Source organism: Saccopteryx leptura, chromosome 5 (genome assembly GCF_036850995.1).
Source record: "Saccopteryx leptura isolate mSacLep1 chromosome 5, mSacLep1_pri_phased_curated, whole genome shotgun sequence".
Classification (NCBI taxonomy): domain Eukaryota; kingdom Metazoa; phylum Chordata; class Mammalia; order Chiroptera; family Emballonuridae; genus Saccopteryx; species Saccopteryx leptura.
This window is the reverse complement of record NC_089507.1, coordinates 52,317,643-52,343,073: the sequence shown is the minus strand read 5'-3', so window position 1 is coordinate 52,343,073 and position 25,431 is coordinate 52,317,643. Positions and strand designations below refer to the sequence as shown.

Below are 25,431 nucleotides of genomic sequence, written 5' to 3'. Positions count from 1 at the left end.
CTTTTCTATTCCTTGTGGTTTCCTTAGAGAGACAAGAAAAGTAAATTAGATCAATTATTGTTACAAAATTTTTAGTAAAACATCTTCAGAATTCAAAGGGAAAAAGTCCTCTTCCATTAGGAAAATGGATTTAACTTCATTGTATGAGTTTTGTATGAATTATATTGAAATCTCATTTGGTAAAAGTATACAACTATTGATATTTAGATTTTTATTATATTTATTGTTATATACCTAGAGCAGAGTTCCTGTTCAATAAATGTTTGCCAAATGAATAAATAAATAAATATGCAAAATTAATTTAAACATTGTATGGATAAGCTTTTTATTTTTTGTTTTAATAGTCATTATTTATTTTATTGTGTATTAGAAAATATATCACTAAACATGCTTTTAAAGAAAATATACATTGTTAATATAATAAACAGATCAACTGTTTTTCTTAAAGGTTAAATTGGTTAATTTTAAGAAAAAATTGCATAGGGGAGTAATCTTTTAAAAAAGAAAATGTTAAGTTTGGACCTTTTATGAATAAATACCACTAAAGAACAAGTTCTCTATTCCTTCTAGAATCTTAGAATCAAGTATATTGATTCATGCAAAAGTCAATTTCCTTCAATGGAATTAAATAAGAGATGTAATTTTGGTCTCATTCTTTAAAAATAATTTTGGTTTTCAAATTTGATTGACATGAAATACATGTGGTTCAAAATGTTATACATTTTACTAAAGATGTAAAATCAATATATATATCAAAGGATGCAGAAAGAATGCCTTCTAAAAGAAAACACACAAAACCAACAGGGATATAGCATTTACTGAAATGCAGTAGAATATCCTTGGCATAAAGAGATAACCAAGAAAATACAAATTTGTAGACAAAATGTCACAGAACTGGGGAAGGAAAGTAAAGGAATTAGACCATTAACAAGAAATACTTTTAAAGATATTCTGCTTTAATAGTGTAGCTTGCAAATAGCTCATAAATCTTTTCTTAGGATTCCTTTTATGTTAGTACAAAGCATTTCAGTAAAACAGTGAAAACATTACCATTTTACATAGTTTAAAATATTGTTAATTTTGAGCAATTGAGAAAATAACCTATGTTTCATAGAAAAAAATCTCATTAGAGATTAATTGATTAAAATAAACTTTACCTTTATTTTTTTCCTGCTTAAATTTCAACAGAATAAATAAATTTGTTTTTAACCTAATTTAAATAAAAAGTTAAAATACATGTAATTTAAGAAGTTAGGACTTATTTCCTGTGAGATGTTGATAGATTCCTTAGAAAAAAAACCCAATAAAAGTAAACTACCTAAATTTTATCCATAATAACAATAAAGTATCAATCAATAACCATTATTATTTGGGTAGATAACATATTTAGTCTTTGCCTGAATTACAGAAAAAAATTGAACAAAGTTTCAGTTTCTTTACATAATTAACATATTATATTTCAGATAACAAACTCATTGCACACTGTGGTTTAGGTTATAAACAAATAGCTTTCCTAAATATCACCTGCAGAGAAGAAATAATTTTCAAATTCCTCTGTACAATTTCCAATTTCCTCTTTTTCACTGCTTTTTTAAAAAATTTTTTTAAGAAATGAAATATATCACAGGAAAACATGAACATTCTTATGTGACGTTGAAGATATCTTTGGGCATTTTCAATGTCAACTAAATGCCAAGAAGTAATTTGGAAATTACAATTAAATAGGGATCCAGGAAAAACACAAGTCCTTGTTGCTGAAACATAGATTGGTTTCCTGTCATTGTTCTTGTAAAGGGGGATAAATATGCTATAATACTTATATTAGTCTTACTAGCCATAGAATAGAGCAAAATAAGAATGTATTAACAAAGTAAGCTTATAAAAGAATTTCATCAATACTAAATCCAGTTTGTTACTCTTATAACCATGATTCAGTATTACCAGCTTAATGATCAAAGTTATATATTCTGTAATAAATCAAAAGTATATAATCAATCCAATGCTTTCAACCCTGGTCAAGTTCTCATTGCAGTTGACTGGCCTGTTCCCCTCCAGCTGACGCTCATCAAAAGATAACAACAGAAAGGGGAAAATGAACAGAAGTAGGAAATACATAACTCTGACTCAGCCCCACCCCCTCACTCACACCAGGCTGATGCTTGCAGTTTCAATTCAGGGACAAGGTCAAGAGGACACCTGACTGGAGAAATGTATAGACGCCAGTTTCAGAGAACAATAACTCTAGTTACTTGCTAGCTTCAGTTCCCATCACAAGGCCAAGGAGAATGCAGAAGACCAGACAGCCATAAAGATAAAAACTTCCCTTTCTCAAAAGAAATTACATGTCCCCTCTCCCCTGGGAATTTCTCCCCTCCCAAATTTCCACAATTTCCCTATGTATTATGGCCAAGGTGTCTGAACTATTAGGATGGGTTTTTGAGGACAGGAGTCTCCCATCTTTTCAAGGCACTGGCACTTGAATAAATTTCTTTTCTTCTCACCAGCACTTGTCTTACAGATTTGGCTTTTGATGATGGCATAGTCACAAAATATAGAATGTTCATTATGACTTCTAAAGTAATATCATTGAATTGAGAAAAATTTAGATTAAAAAACCCCTGCACAATATAATCTTCATAATTTTAATGTGTAGATTTTTGTTTTTACTACTCCATATATATCGTTTTATGGCTGAACTTCGGTTTTTTCAGGCTCTAAAGGTCTAGACATAGTGATAGAAAAAAAACAAAAACCCCAACAAAACTATTATAAAGACTTAATATCTCAGGGCACATTATATTTTTACTAGGTGAAAAGATTTTAGGTTTATATTAAGTGTCTTACCTCACTGGATGAACTATGCTCCATTTTCGATATGAAAAAACAACAAAAAATACAAGTTTCAGTTTTGTGTTTTATTTAATATGCCAAGCCATCTCACTGGATTTTTTTGTTTTTGCTGTTGCTGTTCTTGTTTTGGTGGCAGGGGACTTTTAGAAATGTTTCTAGTACCACTTCAGATTTAGTTGAATGTTTTTTATAATACAAATAGGCAAATAATTCTATACTTTAAATAAATCCTTGTTATGATTTAATATATTTTTTTTATTTTAGAAAGTTGTTGGGTTCTTGGTTTTAAAATATTGATCCTGTCACATTTTAAAATATATGTGTAGATATTAAAATGCTATAATATCATAATATATATTTTATTTAGTTTCTACTAATTGCTATGTTTAATTAGTCTTAAAAGAAAGATTGAAGATAATTTTTGATTTAGAAAGAAGAGTGGTTAAGACTAGTAGATTATAAGCAAAAGAAACAAGCTTGATGCAAGATTTATCACCAAAGCATTATAGTTTTCTATTTACCTAACATTTTTACCCTAGCTATCTTGAATTGGCTCTAAATTTAATAACTATCAAAAACTCTTCAAGACTTATGTGTGAGATACAGAAACACAAAGGTAGCATAGAATTGATCCCCAATATGGTGTACTTATGGGGAGTGAGATACTAGGTATGGAAAAGGGCTTATCAGTGAAGGCTGCAGGGTACAGACAAAACCTAGAGTTATTTCTAAGGAACATTCTTTTTTTTTTTTCTTTTTTTGATTTTTGGAGAGGGGGCAGACAGACAGACACACACACACACACACACACAGAAGCAGGAAGCGTCTACTCATAGTAGTTTCTTCCTGTGTGTACCTTGACCAGGCAAGCCCAGGGTTTTGAACCATCAACCTCAGAGTTCCAGGTTGATACTTTACCCACTGCACTACTACAGGCCAGGCTATTCCTGAGGAACTTTATAGATTACTTGTATATGGTTTCAGAGAACATCATGCAAAATAATCTAGTCTATCTTTAACATTTTGTGAAATGAACAATTTAATAACATTCTCATTAGAAGAATATGATGTTTTAAGAAATTAAGGATTATTTTGCATTAGTTTATTGGGCAAGAAATTTTTAGTCACTATTTTTTCACAAATTTTTGTTTTCTGTCTAGACATCCTAAATTCTGATCCACTAGAATAAAAATGGTGACCTTCTGACATTTGCTTAAGAGAGAGTTTTGGAATCTACATTTTATCTGTGGCTTTCTTGCACTTTCAAAGATATCCTAGTTATGACTTATAGGTGGCTGTAAATGGTTTCTCCATGGGTTATATAAAGTTATATACTTCTTACTTTTAGGAAGTAGCTTTTGGAATGAAAATAGTTCCCCAGTAAATTCAAACAGATGTGGAAGGAAGACTATGCCTTTTAACCTGTAACTAAAATCTCCCCCAACTTACAAGGAAATACTTTGTAAAAAGAGGTTTGTTGACCTTGATATCTTATACTAGGAATATCCAATGCTACTTTTGGTTATAGTTTTTAAAGATCACACACTTAGTCTCTATTCCTTGCTGCCTATCCCTGCTAGCATCTGCATAGAAGATTCTCTCTTCTTATATTTAAATAATAATAGATACTCATAAAGGTTTCATTATACTAATACTTATATTATCATTTACAAAAGCAATAGCCAAAAGGCAGGTAAAAATGAAGAACTTCATGTTGACTTAGTCCTGTAAAATAAATACATAGCAAGTTAACAGTTTTACTCTCCTTAAAATTAGATATTTTCTCACATTTATGTATTAATTTAATTTTGCTTCTCATAATTGGAAAAAGGAAATGAAGACTGAAGAAATCAAAATCATTGAGAAATATGTGGATATGAAAATGACATGTTTTTTATGTGGAGAAATTTTATTAATAGACTATATGTAAATTCTTATATTTACATATAAGAATGTAATTAAACAATTAAAATTAAATGTCAACTGTAATTAAAAAATAAAAGAAAAAGAAAAGGACATAATGTAAGTTCTTAGTTCATAAAATGTAGAAGTTCTTATCTGGCATAGCAAGTTAAGATTATCGGCCTTCTGTATAAGTGGTTAATTTATTTATTAACTTATTCAATTACTATTTACTACCACATGTCAGGTACTATTCCAGACATGGAGATACTGTGATAAAAAATAAGTATAATCTATTAGGCTATTTGTAAAATCAGTTGCTGCAGCCACCATCACAGCAGCCTGACCCATGCAGGTTCACATTGGATTCGGACAGTTGGTTAAGAAACAACGGAGCCAAAAGCTGATGGGCCATCATCTTTAATCCTAGCTTGCACCCAGTGGGCAAGTAAAAATACACACTGGGCTCCAAAACCCATTCTTTCAGTGCTCACAAAGCAACTGACTTATATGAGTTTCCTGGAATCAAAGGTTTCTAGCTCACCAGACTTATTCAACTCTGTTCTCCCAACTCCTTCCTTCTCCCTGCACAAACTCTGTACAAACTGGCTTTTCCTTCAGCACTCCGCCATCTTGGCTGCTTATCCTGGCCTCCTGTGGCCTCTAATGCTAATCTCAGGAACCGAGAGAGGGCAAGCTCCGGGTCTGCCCCAGTTTATAGTGCAGAAATCAAAACTTTTAATCCAATATACAAACAAGGAAGTCTCTGATACAAAGTCACTTATCTGAGGCATAATGGGATTCCTCATGAGAGTGCACCACCCTACACAAAAAGGGTGGAAAAGGCTTAGTCCTAAAACCAAACCCCAGGCTACAAGGATCCTTCCTACCCACACAGCCCACCCCAACACACATTAATATAATCACGCTCATTCCAAGCAAGAAGGGCAACTAATATCAACTGGGCGATGGGCTTCCACGTGGGCAGTGCCATCTTTAACACAGTGAGCATAATATGTTTTATCTACCCAACACCATTTTATTTACAACTGTTCTTGAATCTTATGGAGAATGGCTATCAGAAATGCAAAATATAAAAGGCACTAATTTTTAAATTAGATTTCAACTGAACCAAAACTTGTAGTCTGGCTCCCTTATCAGAAGTAGCAGGTGGAAATATTACTGTCTTGGGTATGGAGAGGTCTGTTGGTCCTGGCTGCATCTGAGACTGGCTGCTGAAGCCTGAGTAAGTCACTGATTGAATATCACTGTACCTCATTTCCTACACCTTGTGAAAAAGAGACTTGACTAAGGAGACTTGATTTCTAAGATCGTTTCCTGCTCAATCTTTAATACTGTCACTGTATATAGTAAGTCCATGAGGTTTTCTAAGCACATATCAATTCAACCTTTCCCATAGTTAAACAAAGAACTGAAAATGAAATCAGGTTATTCGAATGTATTTTAGATATATAACAATGTTTTAGTCTCTATTCTAGAAATATTAAAGTCATTATTTTTAAAGGGAAGGATTTAATTTTATTTAATATTAAATTTGCTGGTGATCCATACCTACATACATTTACAGAACATGTACACACAAACATTCTCTTTCTTTAAGATTTGTATTGCCTTGTTTTGTTATTAATTTCTCATTTCTACTAAAAATATCAGATATATTTATTTATTCTTATGATAAGATAATGCATATGATATTCATTTTAGGAGCATTTCATGACTGGAATCTTTAAAAATAAAATTATAAATATTATTGCCTCTTAAAATCTGAAATGCATTTCTTACATATAATGATTTACCTCAATTTTACTTAGATATTTTTTTTCCATGGATAAAAGAAATTGGAACATAAACAAATGTTAACTGAGAATTAAAGAAATGCTTTTCACATGTTGATAAATAAGAAACACAGAAATAGTTTCAGTTACTAAACACCTGCTATATACCAGGCATTGTGCTGGGACGTAAAAATATTATCTCTAGTCTGCAGAACAACTGTGTTAGGTTAATGTGTCTGATTAACAGAGGAAAGAAGTGATTCAGGAGGCCACACCTCAAATAGGTAAAGCCCTGGATTCCAAAAGCCTCATTATGATAATCTTGACCTTAAAATAAGACTTTGGCACTTCATTATAAGATAGAGAAGTATAATAGACAGTTTCCATTGTCCATATGTTAATTGCATCTAAAGCACTGAAAAAGAAATAAACCAGTACCTTATATTAGTTATAAAACAACATTTCAATGTGGCTTACGGTACAATGACAGTGTTTTTAATATATATATGTATATATACATATATATATATATTAAAAACAATGTTATTGGGTTCTACAATATTACAAGGCAGTGGGAGGCCTGTGATGGGTTATCACAGCACTATTTAAACTTTGTTCCTCCACGATATGATAATTCTGTGGTTTAAAATACCTAAAATGAATTTGACTTCTAACAAGTCCTGATGATTAGAAATTTTTTCTTTTTTTGCCATTGTTTGTCTTACATATTCCAAGGAGTGCTTCCCTTCAGGTACATTTAGAACACAACAGGAAATGAGGGTGTTACAGTGTGCAGTGGTTTTCTATATTCCCGCATTTGTGTAGCTCACCTACCTCTGCCAGATCTCTGTGGTTCAAGATAAGTTTTTATTATTTCCTAGACACACTGGGATGTCACTTGTAATCTAATATGTCTTGAATAAATATCTAAAATGACATTTTGAATATGTTAATTAAAATGTCATTAATGTATTAAAAATGTCACTGACTCAGTGCTTATGATCTGCAAACACTAAAAATAGGGTTATCATATGCAACTCTATGAGATAATGGGAAATCCAGCTCTTACTAATCAGCAGTAATTTTCATAAGCATGTCCTTTCTGAACTTTTCTTGGTAGCTTCTAAATCTGTAAAATAATAACATTCATATTTAATCCAATTTATAAAACTGTGATGATTAGCAATAATTTATATAAAGTGAATTTGTATTTATATGGCACCTACTTTTCAGAAGTCACAAAATGAAATGGCTATAGTGCTGTGAAGCCAGTAGCCATGGCCACCATCACAGCAGCCTGACCCATGCAGGTTCACACTGGATTCGAACAGATGGTAATGAAACAACAGAGCCACGAACTGTGGGCCATCATCTTTAATCCTAGCTTGCACCCAGCGGACAAGTAAAAACACACACTGGGCTCCAAAACCCACTCATTCAGTGTTCACAAAGCTACTGACTTATCCAACTTTCCTAGAATCAAAGGTTTCTAGCTCACCAGACTTATTCACCTCTGTTCCCCATCTCCTTCCTTCTCCTTGCACAAACTCTGCACAAACTGGCTTTTCCTTCAGCACTCTGCCATCTTGGCTGCTTCTCCTGGCCTCCTTCACATGGCCTTTCTCTGCTCTGCTCTCTAATGCTAATCTCAGGAACTGAGAGAGCAAGCTCCCGGTCTGCCCCCATTTTATAGTGTAGAAATCAAAACCTTTAATCCAATATACAAAATAGGGAAGTCTTTAACACAAAGTCACTTCTCTGGGGCATGATGGGATTGCACCACCCCACATCAAAAACAGTGGGAAAGGCTTAGTCCTAAAACCAAGCCCCAGGCTAGAAGCCTCTTGCCTGCCCACAGCCCGCCCCCAACACACATTAATATCACCTGGGTGACGGGTTTCCACGTGGGCAGTGCCATCTTTAACAAAGTGAGCATAATATATTTTATCTGCCCAACAAGTGCCCAGGAATAAGGTAATATAAGGCCTAACCTCGGCCCAGGTTTAAGAAAAATAAGATAACATGGGAAATGTGGGTTTCCTGAAAATACAAGACTGGTCTGAAGGGAAAGGTTAATACTCAGTTCCAAGTAACTTTGACATGTAATATATGTGTGCTATTGTTGCCACATCTTCCATTTTTTAGGAGATACTAATTTTTTTTACTTATTCATAATATGTTTGTATATTGATTGTCTTTTATTAAAACTGTTTAAAAGGTTGTGTTTGCTGACTGAATCCAAGCACAGATGAATTTTGCCCAACTGCTGCCAATTGGAGACTTCTGGGGTAAATGTTTCTAGGTATATGCAATTACTGGAAAATAAATCATTTTGAAAAAAACAAGTCTTCTGGTTATTTGAAGCATTAAATGTTTAAGCATTAAGATGTTAAAATTTCTAATAATTTTGCATAGCAGTCTTTGCAAAATTTACCACACAGGTGACTACATTCTTAACACTAAAGATCAGTAGTAGTACAGGAGTATTTAACAGCTTAAAGCTGTTTCTCCCATTTTCTGTCACGGAACTACTATTTTCTAATTTGTATCTAATTTTCAAGTCTCCTTCCCTGCTGCTTAGCAACCACCTTCTCACTGCTGTTGTTTTAATGGAACTATTTAAATAACTTTGAGCTCTGAAGGCGAAGAAATCTGTCTTTGGATCATTTCATATCTGCCACTTAGATCGGCCTACACTTGGTCTATGTTTAGTAAACACTTTCATTTCTCTTAATAATCAGAGCTAGTCGCCTTTTAGCAGCAACATTTTCAGCTTTTACTTATTGCTTTTAATTTTTAGGGGCATGGAAACCAGACAACCATGCTTGTTTAGTTCTGTGATTCTCCAGTAACTGTCCTGAGTTATTTTTCTATGAGTCCATCTGCTCCTTTCTCATCAACTAAGGACTTACCTAGACTTTCTCCCTTTTTCTATTACAGCAACCATCAGCTTCTCCTGTGTGCCCCGACCGGGAATCAAACCTGGGACATCCACATGCTGGGCTGTTGCTCTACCACTGAGCCAACCAGCCAGGGCCCTAACTCCTTGGAAGATTTCTTACTTGTATCTTCCTCTTAACCTCTGTAATCCATTGCGTCTGTATTAATTTATCTTCCATTACTTAGATAATTGTTGGGAGCTTCCTAATAGATTTTTCAATCTCTTATCTATTATTTCTAAAGTGCATGTTCATAGCTTCTTCACAAATATATTCTTTCTAAAACAAATTTTATTGAATCAAAATATTTCTAAGGTTTTATATACCATCCAGGATGATTTTTAAGATATCTAACATGGAATGCACAGTCATTCAGAGTCTTACCAGGAGATATTTCTGGCTCCCTTTCTTGTTTCTGAAAATCTAGTTGAAATTTGAATCATCTATAAAAGACCTCCCAAATCTTTGATGTACTTGAATTTTTTAATATGCTATGGATAAAATTTTGGATAAATGATGAAGTTGAAAATGTAGTTAAGATTTTTTATTTTATTCAGGTACCTAGAATGTGTCAGGAGTTAATCTTAAGCATCTGGAAGAAAGCCCTGAACCATAGAAAAATCTCTGCTTTCATAGAGTTTGTGTTACTGGCTGAGAGAGTTTCACACATGATAAGTAATAAATTGTTAGTTTGTAATGATGTATGCTATGGAGAAATTTGAACTGGAGAAAGAGGATAGAAATATTGGCTAGGAAATGCCTCCCTGAGCAAAAGAGTAAATACTTGAAGAAAACTGGGAAATGAAATTTGAAGATAGTACCAGACGAACTCATCCACAAAGGTCCTGCTACATGAGTATGCTTGGCAAGTCTGAGAAACATTAAATAGACCAATGTGTTGAAAAATAGTGAACTTTGTGAAAATGAGTTCCAAGAGGCAAATGGGGCCAATATTCATGATATTACTGGGTATTGAAAGGATTTCAAGGAAACAATTATGCTGGTTGAAAACTGATGTGTTGCAGAAGATAACTTTGGATTACCTGTTTAGAAGCAGACTGAAAGAATCAAGGGAAGAAATATGTCCAATTTGGAAGCTTTTATAATAATCTAGACATGAGATTATGATAATATGGAGAGTGATAAACTGTCATATTCCAGATATACTTTGAAAGTTAGAGCAAATAGAATTTAATAGATTATAAATGAAATCTGTGAAAAAACATAGAGGTCAATAATTACTCCAGATTTTTGGCATAATCACTTGGAATAATGTACTTACAGTTTACTGAGATGGAAAAGATCAAGAAAATATCTGGTTTGGAAGAAAAAAAGATTAGGAACTTAGTTTTTTCTTTAAAAAGTTAAGTATTAGGTGCTTATTAAAATTTTAAGTTAGAATACAAAGTAAACAGTGTACAATAATACTTAACTACCTAATGTGATTGATGAAAATATTAAAGGACAGACTAAAGACAAAGCCCTTAACAGTGTTTGCTATCGTCATGGTTTCAGCTTTCTCTGATGGTGTTGATGTACAGCTAATGTCAGAATGGAAAGAAAAGGAATCTCTTACCCCTAGTTAGAAATAAAGGCCTAGAGGAAAAAGCTCAGTAGGATATAAATAAATAGAGAGAAAGAAAGTCTTCTAATATAGGAAGTCCTGTTTTATTTAAATGGGCATATGCATTTACCCCTTGTCATATATTTACTATCTTATAATGATTATAGATTATCAAGACATTTACTTATATACAGAACTGCCTTATTTATAAGAAGCAGGTAGTGCAGAAAAAAAAAATAACATGAGGGAGTTTGTGCACAGTTGAGAGAATTGAAGTAGGTCAAAAGCAACCAAATAAAAGGCCAGTAGCCTTGTAAGAATAAAAACAAAACTTGAACTCAAGTCCACAAGAACTAGGAATAATTCAAGAAATGTCAGTTACTTAAGAATGTTAATAATTGGCCTGAGCAGGCGGTGGCACAATGGATAGAGCTTCGGACTGGAATGTGGAGGACCCAGGTTTGAGACCCCGAGGTTGCCAGCTTGAGCATGGGCTCATCTGGTTTGAGCAAAGCTCACCAGCTTGGACCCAAGATCGCTGGCTTGAGCAAGGGGTTACTCGGTCTGATGTAGCATATAAGAAAGCAATCAATGAACAACTAAAATGCCACAATGAATAATTGATGATTGATTCTTCTCATCTCTCTCCATTCCTGTCTGCCTATCTCTCTCTCTGACTCTCCCTCTGTCTCTGTAAAAAAAAAAAAGTTAATAATTGACTAGTAAATATTAACTCATTAGAAATAACTTGGAAACTTTTATTAAATTCTGAGTCTGAGGGTAAGTGGTCTCTGCCAGAAAAAAACCCCACATCAAGTTAATGTGATCTGTGCAGGATGATGTATGAGAAATATGTCTAACCATTATTTTTTTCATAAAGATTTGCCCATGACAGTTAACTCAGTGGATAAAGCGTCACCCCGTGTGCTGACGTCCCAAGCTCAATCCCTGGTCAGGGCACACATGAGAAGCAACCATAGGCTTCTCTTCCCTTCCTTCTCCCCCTTCTCTCTCTCTTCCCCTCTAGCAGCCAGTGGAGCGACTGGTTTGAGCGTTAGCTGCCTGTGCTAAGGATAGCTTGGTTTATTCCAGCAGGCCTCAGACAGTGGTGGAGGTGGGCAGTAGGGGGGGTAGTGGCCAGGGAGATCTGGTCAGGGCAATCCCAGTCCAGGCGCATACAGGAGTTTGTCTCTCTCCCCTCCTCTCACTTAAAAAAAGAAAAGAAAAGAAAAGAAAAAATATAAAAAAGATTTAGTTCTATATATATATATATTTGACATGTTTTAAAACTTATGAATGAAATTGTATGCAAGATAAAAACAAGCAGTTACCTCTAATTTTAAAATTATGTTACTTTAACACCTATAATAAATAATACTTTTAAGCTAAAGATTTGTTGTCCATTGCAATAGCTATATGGATGTGTAACACAAGTATAATATAATACTGAGGAAGCATACACACTAATTTCAGAACCATGATTACCTCTGGGAAGCTATGGTTGTAAATGAAGTTGAGTAGGAAGAACAGAGTTTTAATTGTATCATTAATACTTTTAATTTTCATTAAGGGCTTTTAAAAAATTAATGTATGTATTGTTTATGCATGGTGAAATACACATATTTTAAGTATGTAGGTTGATCAGTACCTGGGTCAAGGCATCACCCCAGAAAGTTTCTTCCTGCCTTTTCTCATTGATCACCCCTCCCAGAAACAATCACTCATCTGAATTAATCAATAATTAGATTTTCCAATTTTAGAACCTTATTTGAATGTGATCAAAGTGCATATATTCTACAGTGTCTGGCTTTTCTCACAAGGCAACCTGTTTTTGAGATTTATTGGCATTGTTGCAATTATGGTTGACTAATATATTGTAAGAATCTACACATTTTTTAAAATTCATGTTCTATTGAAGGCCACCTAGTTTGAAATTATTATGAAAAAAAATGCTGTATCATTTGTTCAGAGATTTAAAAAAATATGTTTTTATTTCTCTTGGAATAAAGAGAAGTAATGACAAGAATGATATTGCTGGGTCATATAATAAATGAGCATTTGATATTTCATAAACCACTAACAATTTTCTAGGGTAACGTTTGGGATCACTTGACACTCCCATTAGCAATATGAGGTTTCTTGTTGCTCATTTCTTAATCAACATTTAATTTTTTAGACTTTTTGACTTTGGATATTCTAGTATGTATATAGTGGTAGTGTCTCATGTAGTTTTCAAATTGTATCTTTCTGATGATTAAAGAGGTTGAGCACTATCCTCTACATCTTTTACAATTTATTTCTTAAAGGCCACTTGCCTCTGATGCTTTAATTATACTATTTCTAAAAATAAATTACATCTTTATTTTGGATAGTTATTACTCATCTGTTTATTTTATCAATTAGTCAGAAGAGATTTTTGAAGTCTTGGTGTATTGTTATTTCATATTAAAGTGTTATGAGATATCTAAGTCACATGTCATTGGAAAAATTACAAGAAATGAAATTTAAAAATAAATTTTTTGCATTATGTTAGATTATTTATTACAGTGAATTTAAATAATTAACACTTTTTAAAAATACATGCTAGAAACATAGTATTAAAATGTAATTAAAATTTTAAATTAGGTATATACCATACTTAATAATATAAGAAGTTTAGAGTTTCTTCAGATTAACCAACTTATTTTCCAGATGAAAATGATGAATAAGTGAGAATAAATGGCTCCCCCAATTTAGAATTATGACATATGTTGACTCTTAAGGTAAAATAACTACTAGGAGAAAAATAGCTTTAGGCAATACAAAATTATATACCTGTATCTGTTTTTCTCAGAGAAAACTTAGAAGGTAATAGGTTCCACTATAATACTAGTCTGTTGAAATAAAGTAGAAATATTTGTAAAATAGATTGTTAATAGTTCATGTAAATAAACATGTCTCACCTTTCTAGATGAATTATTAACTTTACAGAAAGAGGAAAGGAGAAAAACTTGTGCCACTCTTATGATTAAACAGAGAATTGATACAGATTATTGGGTAATTTGTATACTAACTTACACATTTCTATTTATAGCCATAATATAAAATTAGTAGTAAACAAATTAAAAATAAAGATGTTTTCTAATTCCTAAGAACAAAAGTTTCTTAAATTCAAATGCTAGCTTTGTTGATTCATACATTATTCTGTGTTCTTTTTCTTTCCTGTTTGCTCCCTCTCTCTTCTTTTCTACGGTATGTGAAAGGGTAACCTATGGTTTTAGAACTCATTTGTAGTTTTCAACTCAGAGCAGTGCATAAACTAACAAGTATTAGGAGTATTGCCACTAAATTACGATGAACGTTCCCAGTAAGTAGATACAAAGAATATCCAAGGTGGAAGTTCCTCTGATCGTACCAAAAGTGAAAAATGGTTCAAAGAAGTCACATGTGATGGGTCTGAGGACACAATTAGACTCAGATCAGGAAATACTGACTTTTATTTAGTCCAGTGATTTTTACATTTAAGAGTACTCTGCCACCCTGACATTAAAAATTTCAGGAGAAATTTATTTATTATTTATTTTATACCTATATTTTAATTAGATAAAGTATATGTTTTATGAATTCTGTAACTATTAAATACTTCTCACAATGTTTTGTTTTATTTTCGAGAGAGAGAGAGATACAGACAGACAGAAAGGGAGAGAGATTATGAGAAGCATCAACTCATAGTTGCATCAATTTAGTTGTTTATTGATTGCTTCTCATACATGTCTTGGCCTGGGGTGGGGCTCCAGCTGAGCCAGTGACCCCTTGCTCAAGTCAGCAACCTTAGACTCAATTCAGCAACCATGGGATCATGTTGATAGTCTCATGTGCAAGCCAGTGACCTCGTGTTCAAACTGGCAAGCCTGTGCTAAAGCTGGTGAGCCTGCTCTCAATCTGGCAACCTTGGTGTTTCAAACCTGGGGCCTCAGTGTCCCAGGATGATGCTCTATCAACTCTGGCACCACCAATCAAGCTGTATTTAATTTTGATGTATTTAACTCAAATATAGTTCATTTTTAACTGTATTGGTTCTAAATTCATTTACATGCAATTGAGCTGGGAACTATAATAAAGAATACCAGATAAAGCTTTTATTTTCTTTTTAATAAAACAGTGGGTAGAATTTAGTAATTTTTTTTCAAATTATATGTCTCACAGTAGACACAAAAAGGTCCTGTAGTTTTTTTTTAATAGTCTGTCACTTCTTTTACACATTTCTTCAATCTGTTTCATTCTTTCTTTTGAGATGTGATTGATTTTGTTCATTTTTTCCAATTTATTCAATTTTTAAATATTTTTTTCAATTACTGTTTATGTACAATATAATATCAATTTCAGGTATATACAGCCCAGTGTTTAAACAGTTATATAAATTATGAAGTGATCACTCAATTAATCTAGTACCTATCTGAAATCATTCATAGTTATTACAATATTATAAACCATTTTCCTTATGCTGTACTTTACATCCTTATGATTATTCTGTAACTATCAGTTTGTACTTCTCAATTCCTTCACCTCTTTCACTCATCTCCTATCCCCTCTCACATTTAGTAACCATCACAATGTTGTCTGTATCTTTGAGTCTATTTCTGTTTTGCTTTTCTTTATTTTGGTTTTTAAGTTCCACATATAAATGAAATCATCTGGCATTTGTCTTTCTCTGTCTGATTTATCTCACTTAGCACAGTACCCTGTAGATTTATCCATATTGCAGATTTCAAGCTTTTATTCATTTTATGGCTCAGTCATTGCATATATGCATCATTTTTTCTTAAAGAAGTTTTCTGTCATTATTTTTCAAATAGGATAGGTTTTCAATTTTGTGCTAGCCTTTTTCTCTTTTGGCATCCCTATAATGCAAATGTTGGTTTCAGCTGCCCAATTCTACAACATATCTCCATACAGTATATTATGTGTTCACCCTCCCAAGTCAAGTATTCATCCATTATCATTTATCCTTCCTATACCCTCCTCCACCTTTCCTGCCCTAGGCAATCAATATACTGTTGTCTCTGTACATGAGGGTTTTTTTCCTCTTTTGTACTTTTTTGCTCTATTCCCATACCCCCTTACCCCACCCCTTTCCCACACAGCTGTCAGTCTGCTTTCTATGTATAAATCTCTTTCTATTGTGCTTATTAGTTTATTTTGTTTATTAGATTTCATATATTAATGAAATCTTATGGTACATTTCTTTCTCTGACTGGATTATTTCACTTAGGATAATAATCTTCAGGTCTATCCATGCTGTCACAAATGGTAAGATTTTCTTCTTTTTTTATGGCTATGAAGTATCCCATTGTGTAAATGTACCACAACTTTTTTATCTTTTCACCTACTGATGGACACCTGTGCTGTTTGAGATCTTGGTTATTATAAATAACATTACAATGAGAATGGGGGAACATACGTTTTTTAGAATTAGTGTTCTGGGATTTTTAGGATATATTATTCCCGGAAGTAGGATCTCTGGGTCAAAAGGCAGTTCCATTTTTAATTATTTGAGATAACTCCATACTGCCTTACACAGTGACTATAGTAATCTTTATTCCCATCAACAGTGCATGAGGGTTTTATTTTCTTTACACCCTTGCCAACAATTGATTCTTAATTTATTGATGAGCGCCATTCTGACAGGTGTGAGGTGCTATCTCATTGTGGTTTTAATTTGCATTTCTCTGATTATTAGTGATGTTGAGCATCTTTTCATGTCTATTGGCCATCTGTATGTCTTTTTCAGAAAAGTGTCTATTTAGGTTCTTTGCCTTATTTTAATTGGGTTCTTTTTTTTCCTTTTTTTGCTGTTGAGTTTATAAGTTATTTGTAAATTTTAAATATTAATCCCTTATCAGATATATCAGCAATATATATTCTCCCATTCAGGGGATTGTCTTTCCATTTTGTTAATAAAGTCATTTGCAATGCAAAAACATTTTAATTTGATGTTGTCTCATTTGTTTGTTTTTCTTTTGTTTCCCTTGCCTGAAGAGATATATTGTAAAAAATATTGCTTGAGAAATATCTGAAATTTCACTGCCTATGTTTTCTTTTAGGATTTTTATGGTTTCAAGCCTAATATTTGTCTTTAATCCATTTTGAGATTAGTCTTGTGTATGATGTATGAATGTGGTCAGTTTTATTTCTTTTGCATGTATCTGTCCAATTTTTCAACACTATTTATTGAACAGACTGTCTTTACTCATTGTATGTTCTTGCCTCCTTTGTCAAATATTAATTGACCATATAGGCTTCAGTTGACATATAAACTCAATATTCTGTTCCATTGATATATATTTCTCTTTTTATGCTAGTACCATACTGTTTTGGCTATTATAGACTTGTATTATAGTTTTATATTAGGTAGAGTGATTCCTAAAACTTTGTTCTTGTTTCTCAAGATTGGTGTGACTATTTGATCTTTACTTTTGACCACATTTCTCAGTAAAAGAAACTCTGTGTTCATAACTTTTGGTGAATAAAACTTTCAATCTCCTAAAAATTGTAATACATTTTATTTTGTAGATTTTAGCTGCCAATATTTGTGACCATTTTATAGCTGAGATTTTCTTTCCAGCTATCAACTAAAAGTGAATTAGTTTTTCTTATAAATATGATTAAAGGAAATATTTTGTTCAGTATTCTAGTGATTTCTATGTACACTTCATGAATTAGAATTTTTTGTACAGAATATTTCACAATTAAAGTGAGATTGCTTAACTGATATTCTTGCTCTTTGAATAGCCATCTAGCCATGTTATGACTTATTTTATTCTATAATCATTGTCTGAAGAGATTATAGAATACCATTGTATGTCTTTTTTTTTTTAGAAATACTGACATACTTAAAAATACTGTCAATGTTAGCATAGAACAGTTACAAAAAATGTACTGAAAATCAAGATACATATGGGTGCCATGCATTCAACTGTGTCCCTCCCCAAAGATATGTTAAAGTCCTAACTCCCCATATTTCAGAAAGTGATCTTATTTTGAAATATGGGTATCTGCCTATATAATTAGTGAAGACAAGTTTATCCAGGAGTAAGATGTGTCCTTAATTAAATGTGACTTGTTTTTATAAGAAGAGACAAAGAGGGAAAAGACAACTTTGTGACAGAGACAGAATTGCAGTGATGCATTTTCAAACCGATGAACATCAAGATTACCAATAAATATGCTAGAAACTAAGGAGAGGCAAAGATGAATTGTACCTTAGAGCTGTCACACAGAGTAAGGCTCTGCTGTTATTTCTTAGCCACCAGTCTTATTACTTTGTTTGATAGTGCTAGGAAATTAATACAACAGGATATTCAGTATATGCTTCATAGATCAGTTTATTGTGCGTAGAACTTTTTTTTAAATTTTATACTTCAACATAGAGAGCAAAATTGAAGACAATCAAACGACCTAAAGAATATCATCACTATTGATCATTGGTCTCAGGTGTGTGTTGTTCATGTAACACTACTTGATTGATTTTTTTCTTCTGTTGTTGTTTTCATAAAAGCTGAAATTTATAAACAGAAACATTATTTTTGAGTCAAATTGTTTTTTAAATTCTAATATAATATATGAGAGAATACAAATAATCCTCTACTTTTTGGAATTGTTTTTATAAAATATGCTTTTTGAAACACTCTGGTTGTATTTAATGCATACAGGCTGATAACATGTTGTTAGATAGATGAAGGGATTTTTAAGTAAGAAGAATCATTATGAGTAGAGAGCAAAGAAGACTTCTCACCAAGCCTATGTATAAAGAGAAAACATATTTTATTAAACTACAACTAAATCATTGCTAATACCATTATGCTTTCCTGTTTTTGTATTATATCAGATCTATTGCTTTACATCTAAAAAGTGCTCACAATTATCCCATTGTTATCCCCTACTCCTACTTGGTCAACATCAAATGATAGTCAGGCTGCTCTGGGTCCCTGAATTATTTTTGTCCCAAAGATTGAACAAGGACTAAAAAGTGGAATATGCCCTGTTTATCAGCTTATCCTCAAAATTGGCTGACCTCAGTAGACAGTTTTTCTTGCTGGTCACCTTCTCCTTAAAATTTATACTAATCTTTGTTTACTTCTGTCTATGCTGCACAAAAAAAGAGAAAGAGAGAGAGAGAAAATAATTAAAAAGAATTCTTACTGTTTGGTTTTGAAAAATTTGAAGGTTTCTGAGATATAATTATTCTGCCCATGGCAGTAGCCTTTGTTGTGAATAAAGTATCTCTTTGTTTAAGTTTGGAAAGGTTTTTACTTGACAGGACAAAGAATCCTAGACCCAAAACTTGGCCTTGGTGAAAATCATTCACATGAAAAGGCTTTATGGAAATTATGTGTTATTAAAATTATATATTTTATATTAATTATATATTATCTTATTAATAATAAAATTAATATAAAATTTATAAAATATATATTATTTAAGTTAATTATAAAGCAGTTATATAATCAGACTCTACTTTAAAATAAATTGCTGCTATCTCTACTACTTCTTTCTTAGTTCAAGTTATTATCTCCCATCTTAAATACTGTACTAGTTTCCCAATGAACTTCTTTACGGTCTGTGTGTATTCCCCCTCACCGTATTTGCCATACTGCTGTTTATGTAACTGGTCTCAATAACACATCCAATCACTGACTGCTTTGTCAAATGATATGCTGACTGATGGTGACTGGCTTTTATATCCATCTTTATAACTAGATAATAAGCTGTTGACTGCAGACACTCTGGCTTAACAGTATTTATATTCCCAGTGTTACCTCAACTGCATGCTCATGGAATGGCCCAGAAATATCTGAAGACTGAATGAATACAAACTTCAGCTGGACCTTTACTTATATCCTAATGTAGTATTATAAGAAGCCATATTTATTTCCAATTGTTTCATTCTAGTCTTCTAAAAAATTCTCAATTCCCATATCATTATATCTTGTGGCCAAACTAATTATATACCAACCTATGACTTTACCTTGTATGTACTTCAAGGTCTTAAGAAACATAGAACAAATAAAGTAATTCACTGAATAAACTTCCATCATCTTCCCCCCTTGTCACCTCTCACATGAGGTACAGTTCTGCATGTTAGCCAACTTGGCTTTTGAATGTGAATGCTATTCATTGTTAAAATTAACATACATTATTTATCTCTTTTAATGTCGTCTACTTACACCAAGCAAAACATAAGCACAAAGCAAAATTTTCTGTAAAAACAAAACAAAAGAATACAATCCTCCCCCAAGGAAACAAATAGAAACGAGATCACTGTCTCCTTTTTGAAAGGCACATTTGCTAAACACTTTTATGTGCTAATTTATATAGTTCTGAGTACTTGCATCCATTTCATTTTCCCTTTTTTTTTCTGGTTTCATCTTTCATTCAATCGATCCATCAAATATACTGAATTCTTTCTTAGGCTTCGTTCTCCTATTTCTTTTAAGTCTCACTATCACCAGGCTATCTCAGTTTGCCTGCCCCTTCTCTTAAATAGAGCATACATATTTCATTCATATTTGTGTTTCCCAAATAATATTTTTAATATGTCTTTTCTTGATCAATTATAGTCAGCTATTACTTAATGCCCATGGAGTATTTTCAGGCACTGTCTTGTCAATAATAAGGATAATTTGAAAAAATTATTCATGTAAATTTAAAAATAATTGATATCTGTTGAAATTATTTCCTCTTTGAATTGTAGAACTGCTTTACTTTGTAGTGAAATAGTTTGTCTTTTATGGATTTAGGAATACTTAATATCTGTCAGATAAAATTGAGGTTTTAAAAGTAAATTGATAGTATTTCTTCATCTTCTTGTCGAATTTATATTAGAGCAGAGCAGTGATGCCTATTGTAATTGCTCAAAGAATGCCAAAGCAAAGTTTCTCAAATAAGTCTGTGTAATGGGAGCCTCATTAAAATGCAGATTTTGACTCAACAGGCCTGGGTTGGGCCTCAGACTTTAAACTTCTGACAAATAACCAGATGATGTTTGTGCCGCTGCTCCAAAGATTATATTTTATAAAGACATGTTTTAAATAATATTCAGCACATAGTTAGTACAGGGTGTTGTGTAAGTAACAATTATATGCAACTCTAATCACGGGCATTGATGGAATATATCTTTAATAGTCCTACCAATACTGTGAAGTGGTTACATATTATTATAATACCTGTTAGTCAATGAGAAACTTGAAGCTTAAATATTGATTAGGAATAGTTCAAGGTCATGAAACTATTAGTTGTTTGAACCAGGATACAAACACCAGATATCTCATCCAAAAAGCCTTGTCTCTAACCACACCAGCACATAAGTTTTCTTTTAGAAATATTTAGATGAATAAATACACTTTAGGAAAACTACACCCAGCTATGTTGCTTAAACTGGTCTGCTTTTAGTTTGATGGCTTGGTTTTATCTTATTTTCTTTGTTTTGTTTTAACTTTCACCACTGAAATTTCTGGGGAACAAAATTTGTCACTAAATGTTGCTTACCTCTGTAATCTGTCCTGTGTGCACTACTTTCTTCCGTATGGATATGCGGGTTGATATGGGTATGGATACTGGGGTGGATATGCGGGTGGATATGCGGGTGGATAATAACTGGGTTGATGGGGATATGGGTAATACCCTTCCTGGAAAGAAAAAATTGCAGATAATTACAGTGTAAATATTTCAAAATAATTTCCATTGGAAACTTAGTTTATTAATGTTGATAAGAAATTACAGATCTATTACATATCTGATTTTTCAAATTTTTAGTTTGGTTTCTAATATTTTATTTTAAAAGTGTTCAAAAGAAGAGAAAATCAAAATATTTATAGTTATACGGTTTGTTGACAATTTTGTTATATAATATGGGTGGAGCCATTGGTTATAGCCAAACACTCACAAAAATTTTAAATATTTTTTAAAATATTACCTCCGAGCCCCTAGTTTATCCATGTTTGAATTTACCAGGGATAAGGAATTTGCTAATTCCAAGTTAGATAAAATTTTTACTTTTCATTCTTGATGTATAATGATTTTAATATCTCTTAAAATTTCTACTTTCTTTAATATTCAATTCTATAAAATTCAATATCCTCCATCCCTCTTTCTCAATCTTTTAATTTGATGCCATGTTAAAATTCATCTTTTTAATATATTATTAAGAATTTTTGAGACCTTGTCATATTAATATGATGTTAAAAATAATGATATCAAGAATATATTTTATTTGTAAAAATGCTAAATGAATAATAATTTTATCATATTTAACTAGAACAATTTAACTTAATGACTTCATCATTCTCCACAAGAATCAAAAGGTGAAAACTTACCACGTCATTTGTATTTTTACACCTCTATGCTCCATTAAGCATATGTTATGTTTAACAGATGTAGAATTTCAACTATTCTTTAGGCCACGACAATTATTTACCAAAAAATGATAACTTCTGTGAAAATAATTGGCTTCTTCAAGGTATCATAATAAGTTTCTCTTTAAATGCTATTAGTACAAACATTTGGGTTCTCTACCAGCATATCATAACTATATAAACTCAGTATATACTTTAGTCATTCACTGTGTAGATATATTTCAGAGATAAGTATTGATTCATTTAATAGAATAATTATTTAGAGAAGAAAATGTTTTTATCATACCAGATTATCTCAGTAATACTTACATGATATCTGTGTTTAGGGTAATAGTGTTTCTGTTAAAATAAAGAACATATTAAAATTGTTATACATGTTTAATTTTAATTATCAAGTTTTCTAACTCATGAAACTGTCTTACCTCTTCAGATGAAGAAGAAGAAGAAGAATCAGCTCTCTTGAAAAAGAAAGATAACAGTGAACGTCTTAATTTTACAATTCTAAATTCTAGATTGAGTGTGAAAATTCACTTTGCTGCCACAATTATGATTAAACAAAATGGAAATAAAGTCTTAGGAAATTGCTACACTAAACTAGTTGTTTCATATTTAGTGATAACTTTAATGTGAATGAAGACTAAGCTTTGGCTGTAATTAATTTGCTGCATTCTTTTTTTAATTTAATTAACATTTTTCTTTTTTTATGAATTTTAATGGGTTGACATTAATCAATCAGGGTACATAAGTTCAGAGAAACATCTCCAGGTTATTTTGATATTTGATTATGTTGCATACCCATCATTCAAAGTCATATAGTCTTCTGTCACCTTCTATCTGGTTTTCTTTGTGCCCCTTCTCTCCCCTAACCCATTCTCTTCCCCTCCCCACCCCCAGTAACCAACGCACTCTTGTCCATGTCCCTGAGTCCCATTTTTATGTCTCACCTATGTATGGAATCATATAGTTCTTAGTTTTTTCTGATTTACTTATTTTACTCAGTATAATGTTATCAAGGTTAATCCATGTTGTTGTAAATGATCCAATGTCATCATTTCTTATGGCTAAGTAGTATTCCATAGTATATATGTACCACATCTTCTTTATCCAGTCATTTATTGAAGGGCTTTTGGTTGTTTCCATATCTTGGCCACTTTGAACAATGCTGCAATGAACATGGGGCTGCATGTGTCTTTACGTACCAATGTTTTTGAGTTTTGGGGGTATATTCCCAGTAAAGAGATTGCTGGGTCATATGGTAGTTCTGTTTTTAATTTTTTGAGGAACCACCATACTTTCTTCCATAATGGCTGTACTACTTTACATTCCCACCAACAGTGGATGAGGGTTCCTTTTTCTCCACAGCCTCTCCAACACTTGTTATTACCTGTCTTGTTAATAATAGCTAATCTAACAAGTTTGAGGTGGTCTCTCATTGTAGTTTTGATTTGCATTTCTCTAATAGCTAATGAAGGTAAGCATCTTTTCATATATCTGTTGGCCATTTGTATTTCTTCCTGGGAGAAGTGTCTGTTCATGTCCTCTTCCCATTTTTTTATTAGATTGTTTGTTTGTTTGTTGTTGAGTTTTTTGAGTTCTTTGTATATTTTGGATATTAGACCCTTATCTTTGCTGTTGTTTGAAAATATCATCTCCCATTTAGTTGGCTGTCTGTTTGTTGTGTTGCCAGTTTCTTTTGCTGAGCAAAAGTTTTTTAGTCAGATGTAGTCCCATTCATCTTTGCCTTCACTTACTTCCCTTGCCTTTGGAGTCAAATTTGCTGCATTATAATATGTAATCACCAGGGTTCAAACTTCTGTGTGTAAAAAGAAAGAAAATCTATCATTGTGACTAGGAGACTGAAATTTAAAAGTTAAAATTTGGATTAACCTAAGACTTATGTGTTTTATACAAGTATGTTTTTAGTTGCTGAAAGTTATGTACATTTAAATACCAGCTGTATAGAAACAGTCTGGTGTTATGATTATGTTTTTCCCTATTCTTGGATTTTCTATTTTTTTCACACTCGCACTTCTGGGTGTGCTTAATGTCTCTGTGTGTGTCCTCAAGATGTATTATAAATCCTTAATGTATTTATGTAGGTAAATTTAAGAAAAATGTTTATAGAAAAACATTAAAATTGATAAAGCCATGTTTGGACAATAAAAATATGATCCAGAACACAAGAAATAAGAGACAATCTTGGAATAATTACTGAGAACATATTCTTTAAAGTTCTCTGATATACTTACAGTCATGGCAACCATGAGAGCCATGAAAAAGGCCACGAAAAAGATCTTCATATTTGATCAAGTCCTGTGAAAGCACATGTGACAAATCAGTAACACACATTTTTGCACTTTCGAATTCTTGATTGATCAAACTATAATTCAAAGCTTTGATAAACAGACTAAAACTACAAACAGTATTAAAACACATTGCCTGAAATTATGGATATTAAAGACTAGTTAGGGACATTAATAAGTAAAGGAAGGTGATATGGTATAGAAATATGAAAATATAATAAAAACAGACAAAATAGACATTTTAAACAGACCAAAGAAAGGCAGAAATATTAAAGAAAAATGTAAAGCTTGTGTTAGATTATACAAAATAAGTAAATATAAGTATAAGGAATCTTCAAAGGAACATAAAGGAGAGAAGGGATACCTTATAAAAAATGAAATAGTTCATCAAGTAAGAACAAAAATGAAGATCAGCTGAACTTTTATCTAGATTGTTGCAAAATTATAAGGACATTACATAATGCCATGTGGGGTAAAGTTTAAGGCAGAATTTAAAGAAATGTTTAGAGAGTAGAATTATAAGGAATAGAAACAGGGTTTATAATAGAGATAGAGAAAATCAGTCAGGTTTTTGGCTTGAGAATTGTAGATGTGGTATAACTCTAGTATTAGAAAATTAATGATAGAGAGTAGAGAAAATCAGATTAAAAAGAATTGTCAAGGAAAACATTGTGAGTACATTGA

At 32.3% G+C, this 25,431-nt stretch overlaps 1 protein-coding gene across 1 annotated transcript; it reads right to left on the bottom strand.

Annotated features, from left to right (window-relative positions):
* Positions 1–18,437: 18,437 nt before the first annotated feature.
* STATH (statherin) lies at positions 18,438–24,759 on the bottom strand. Its single transcript, XM_066384417.1, has 5 exons — positions 24,694–24,759; positions 22,867–22,902; positions 22,754–22,783; positions 21,579–21,718; positions 18,438–18,588 (listed from the first exon to the last, which is right to left on the bottom strand). Exons 1-4 carry the CDS (start codon positions 24,742–24,744, stop codon positions 21,602–21,604), a joined length of 234 nt encoding a protein of 77 aa, XP_066240514.1. The 5' UTR covers positions 24,745–24,759; the 3' UTR covers positions 18,438–18,588; positions 21,579–21,601.
* Positions 24,760–25,431: the final 672 nt, after the last annotated feature.

What these genes read in the sequence shown, in the direction of transcription:
- STATH (XM_066384417.1), bottom strand. Translation starts at nt 24,744, where the DNA reads ATGAAGATCTTTTTCGTGGCCTTTTTCATGGCTCTCATGGTTGCCATG. An exon ending in CTCTCATGGTTGCCATGACT is followed by an intron (nt 22,903 to 24,693) that starts GTAAGTATATCA and finishes TTCTTTTTCAAG; the next exon opens with AGAGCTGATTCTTCTTCTTC. An exon ending in CTTCTTCTTCATCTGAAGAG is followed by an intron (nt 22,784 to 22,866) that starts GTAAGACAGTTT and finishes TTATTTTAACAG; the next exon opens with AAACACTATTACCCTAAACA.